Here is a 4817-nt window from a genome sequence, read left to right on the forward strand (position 1 = left end):
GGGCCGGAGGAGTACGCGTACCTGTACCGGGACCCCGCGCACCCCGCCGCTTTCCTGGAGGCGTTCCGGGCGTTCTACCTGGACGGCCTGTTCACCGACATCACCCTGCAGTGCGCCTCGGGGGTCATCTTCCACTGCCACAGAGCCGCCTTAGCGGCTTGCCGCAGTTATTTTAAAGCCATGTTCACAGCCGATATGAAAGAGAAATCCAAAAACCAGATCAGGCTCCCCGGGCTCAGCCATGCCGTGCTGGAAGCCCTCGTGAATTATGTATACACATCACAGATCCAGATAACAAAGACCAATGTCCAAAGCTTGCTCCAGGCTGCGGACCACCTTCAGTTCGTGTCAGTAAAGAAAGCCTGCGAGCAGTTTCTGGTGAGGCACTTAGACACTGACAACTGCATAGGGATGCACTCCTTTGCCGAATATCATGACTGCTCAGAGCTAGAAAAAGAGTCCAGGAGGATATTGCTATGGAAATTTGAAGAAGTGTGCAAGCAGGAAGAGTTTCTGGACATTGGCAAAGAGAAGCTCTCTTATATCCTCTCCAGAGAGAATCTCAACATTTGGAAAGAAGAGGCAGCCGTTGAAGCTGTCGTTACGTGGGTTGCGCACGATGTGGAAGAGAGAATCGAAGACATCTGTGAACTGCTGAGCTGCGTCAAAGTAAACTTAGATAACATGTATTTGAGGTCAGCTTTAAGCCTACAAAAAAAATGTCGACTGAATGAGAATAAGATAAGGTCACTTATATACAGTGCCCTGAACCCCAATCCCAAAGGTCTTTCCAGAAGACCCACGGCAGCCATGTATGTGATCGGCGGATATTATTGGCATCCCTTATCAGAAGTGCATGTTTGGGATCCTTTAACCAACACCTGGGTCCAGGGAACAGAGATGCCGGAGCACACCAGAGAGAGCTATGGGGTCACTAGCTTGGGACCGGACATATATGTGACAGGTGGTTATAGAACAGAGAGCATTGAAGCCCTTGACACGGTGTGGATATACAACAGTGAGAGAGATGAGTGGACAGAAGGCTGCCCCATGCTTGACGCGAGGTATTACCACTGCGCAGTTTCTTTAAGTGGCTGCATCTATGCGCTGGGTGGTTACCGGAAGGGAGCTCCAGTGCAAGAAGCTGAGTTCTATGATCCTTTAAAAAAGAAATGGCTTCCGATTGCAAACATGATCAAAGGTAGGTAAGCTTTTGTATGGCATCTGCCTCAAATGTCAGTGCGTTTGTGTTTTTCGCTTCTGGGTGCTGGGGACACGTTTAGGATTTGATCCAAATTCTGGTGAAGTCCTTGGGAATGTTGGTGGGCTTTGGTTCAGGTCTTTAGTGGCCAAACAACTGCAAACATCCAAATGGGATGCTGGGCTGTGCCACAGAACACTAGGGTGGAAAAGCAAGTGGTAGTCTCAGTTTAATTTTGCCTTCTTTCAAGAGTAAAGTTTCTATTGAAATTAGAAAGAAATAAGAAAACTACGTGGGACTAGAACCCATTCAGTGGCTGGTGAAAGAGCAAGCTCCAATAAAGGGATTTTATTGTTTTAATATAGGACCTGATTACTAAGATTTTCTGTGCAATCATTTATAAAGGTGTCATCTTCATTTCCAACCTCTTGCATGCAATTTCTTCATATTTCAGCGTATCATCTGATCTGGATCCTTCGTTTAAACTTTAGTGTCCGCATAATGAAAAGCACCAATACCTGTTTCTAGGAGCCAAAATAGCAATATATTAAAAGTATATGAATTTGGATCACAGCCTAACTGAAGGGTATTATTTTGTTATACGGTGTATAAACAATTATACATTTTATGATACATTTTCATGAGTTAATGCAACTATTTACAATTAATTATAAAATTTTGCTGTAAGTTGATGCAACATAGCATTTTTCTACATACATGAGAGATTTTGGAAGTATCTGTAATAGGAAAAAATATTTACCATGCTCCTTCAAGTCTCTTCATTGTTGGTATATTTTCTACAAACATTGCTGGTATTCTGTTTTTATTCCTTTAAAATCAGAATTGCTCTGCTAATACTATGAGCAGTTACACATTCTGCACAGTTCTTTTGCCCCATTTTCTATGGGAAACTTAGATGCTTAAAAAACCACACTGATTTTCTAATTTTAGTCTGTTTTATCTTGCCAGATCCCTTGTTTTATTTTGTTTCATTCTCCTAGAGACCGAGTTAACATGGCTGCATTCTATTTGTGTCCTTGTTTGCACAACAGCATAATTCATAATACCGTGAGAAAAACTAAAGTATCAGAAAAGATACCCTGAGACACTGAATGATCTCAACTCCCAGAGTCTGTGTCCTTGCCATTTGAGTGACTTTTAAAAATCTCTTTAACTTAGTGAAATATTAAAATTCCCTATTCCAAAACCAATGGGACAATGTGTCTTTAATTACTGCATAAAAATTCTGTTAAATATTGTGTGACTGTATTATAGGCAATCTATATTGGTTACTGCAGTTTTACTTAATCTCTCTTGACTTACCCTGATAAGGTGTCCTGACAAGTCTGTTTTAATTTTACATTCAGTTAAATACTTGCAAGCATAATTTCACCCTAAAATATTAATTAACAAGTCATTCGAAATGAGATTATGGATGGAAGCGGCCGTGGTTGTTTGTTGTAGTCTGACAGTGTGCTCTGACTTTTGCACTGTGCACAGGTGTTGGAAATGCCACCGCCTGTGTCCTCCATGAAGTCATCTACGTAACCGGAGGTCACTACGGGTACAGGGGAAGCTGCACCTATGATAAAATCCAGAGATACCATTCAGGTAGCAATGAGTGGAGTATAGTCACCACAAGTCCACATCCAGGTAACCAATGGTTTCCATAAGGAGGATAGAGATTGATTTGATTACTTGTATCTGGGAGTCTTTAAGCCCTCTTAAGAGTTTCTGCCCTGCTCCTAATGAAAGGAGCAATGCCTGTAGGGCAGCAAAGGCCAGAGAGGGATCATCTCCCATTTCCAGATTCTGAGAGGAGAAGACCTTCAGGCATGTGTTCTCTAGAAATCACTGTATAAATATTGAACTAAGGAATGGCTCCATTCTATTAAATAAGACACTACAGTAACTTTCTGTAAAATTTATCTGCATTTGGCAAAAATAATTTATGTGCATTTTAAAAGGGTTTTCTTTATGTTCAACTTTTGGTAACAGCAAGTTTTTGAAGCAGTTCTCATTAAGTACTGGTGCTCATGTCTGTGTCCTCTGGAGTGCCTTGAACTTGCTTTTACCAAGCGTAGCAGAATCCTGCGGTGTCTTCTTAGCTCAGTGAAGAAACTCAGCTGCCCTCAGTGGCGCCCAATGTTTGTCATGTAGTTGCAGTTTAAGTTAACGTGATCATGCTGAGCTGACCTATGTTCCTTTCTTCCTGAAGAATATGGATTGTGTTCAATTACGTTACAAAACAAGATCTATCTTGTGGGTGGACAGACCACGATCACGGACTGCTATGACCCAGAGCAAAATGAGTGGAAGCAGATGGCTCACATGATGGAGAGAAGGATGGAGTGTGGTGCAGTGGTTATGAACGGATGCATCTATGTAACAGGAGGATATTCCTATTCAAAAGGAACGTATCTGCAGAGTATTGAGAAATACAACCCTGAACTGAATAAATGGGAAGCAGTAGGTAATCTGCCCAGCGCTATGCGGTCACATGGCTGTGCCTGTGTGTATAATGTGTAAACGTTTCATTTTTCATATTGCTGTTATAGAAAACAGCAGATGCAGTATTCATAATCGTACCAATTACCTCATGAATGAGATGTCTAATACAATCTCTTAGCACACGTCATTAAAAGCTAGGGATAATTTTTCTTTATTTTGAACAATTCAGAAATATAAATTTGGTAACAAGATTCTTTGTGCAGCTATATGGAAACTACTGTGAAAAACAAATTTTGTTTTTGTTAGTCATGGGGTGGAGCTATGATCTGGTGCTAAGGTGAGTAAAGCCAAACCAAACACTCTGCATTTCTGTGGACTACTGCGCTGAAATCTTTGATACTCCAAAGGCAGCTCTAAAAATGGTGCATTGTGATAGGCTAAGCCTGTGGTGCATGTAGAGCAATAGCACTTGGATAACTAGGTTATCACATCCAGAAATCATGAGCAGTTACCTAATTCTACCTTCAAATGCCAGAGCAGAGGAGAGCACAGACTGGGAATGAGGGGAAGGACTGTCATGCCCCAGAGCACAAGCCGAAAGTGTGCACTAGTTTTCCGGGAGAACAGTGCTCTGCAGTACAAAGCAGTTTGAGAAAAGTGCTCACTTTGTCGTTCTCACATTGACAAGGCCTGTAAGAAATAAAAAAAGACTCTGCATGACTTTGCAATGGGTTCTTTGGCTGGTGCACAGATATCACTGATTTTATTTTATTTTTTTCAGAGAAAAGCCTTACTGTGGTAGGTATTTATTTTAATAAAATTTAAGGTGTGTGTCTTTGTGGAATGGAAGGAGGAAAGGAGGGAGACTGGAAAGTGGCTAACATCCCCCTAAGATACAAACTTCTCTATTTCGTTCAGTGCCATTCAGTCTTTTAGAAAACTGCTAAACTGTGACTTCAGTAAAAGTGACAGCTTACAAAATGACTGCAGAAACAGCTGTTAGACAGTGGCATGAGGGGCAGGGATGAGACAGGGCTGCAGTGGGGCGTGGTGGGAATTAACTACACCAGCACTGCCACCAAAAATGGAATTTTGGGTTTATTTGATTTATCAGATATGATGAAAAGAGCTTTCCAAGCAGGTAAGCGCTGAGTTTATATTTCTT

General features: G+C 41.6%; 1 protein-coding gene across 1 annotated transcript; it reads left to right on the top strand.

Annotated features, from left to right (window-relative positions):
• Positions 1-3: 3 nt before the first annotated feature.
• On the top strand, positions 4-3730 carry LOC104267139 (kelch-like protein 23; the record flags this gene model as incomplete). Its single annotated transcript, XM_009868102.1, has 3 exons — positions 4-1201; positions 2702-2854; positions 3420-3730. Coding segments are annotated over 3 exons (1662 nt in total), but the record flags the coding sequence as incomplete, so codon positions are not given.
• Positions 3731-4817: the final 1087 nt, after the last annotated feature.

This window comes from Apaloderma vittatum, unplaced genomic scaffold (genome assembly GCF_000703405.1).
Source record: "Apaloderma vittatum isolate BGI_N311 unplaced genomic scaffold, ASM70340v1 scaffold36564, whole genome shotgun sequence".
NCBI lineage: Eukaryota > Metazoa > Chordata > Aves > Trogoniformes > Trogonidae > Apaloderma > Apaloderma vittatum.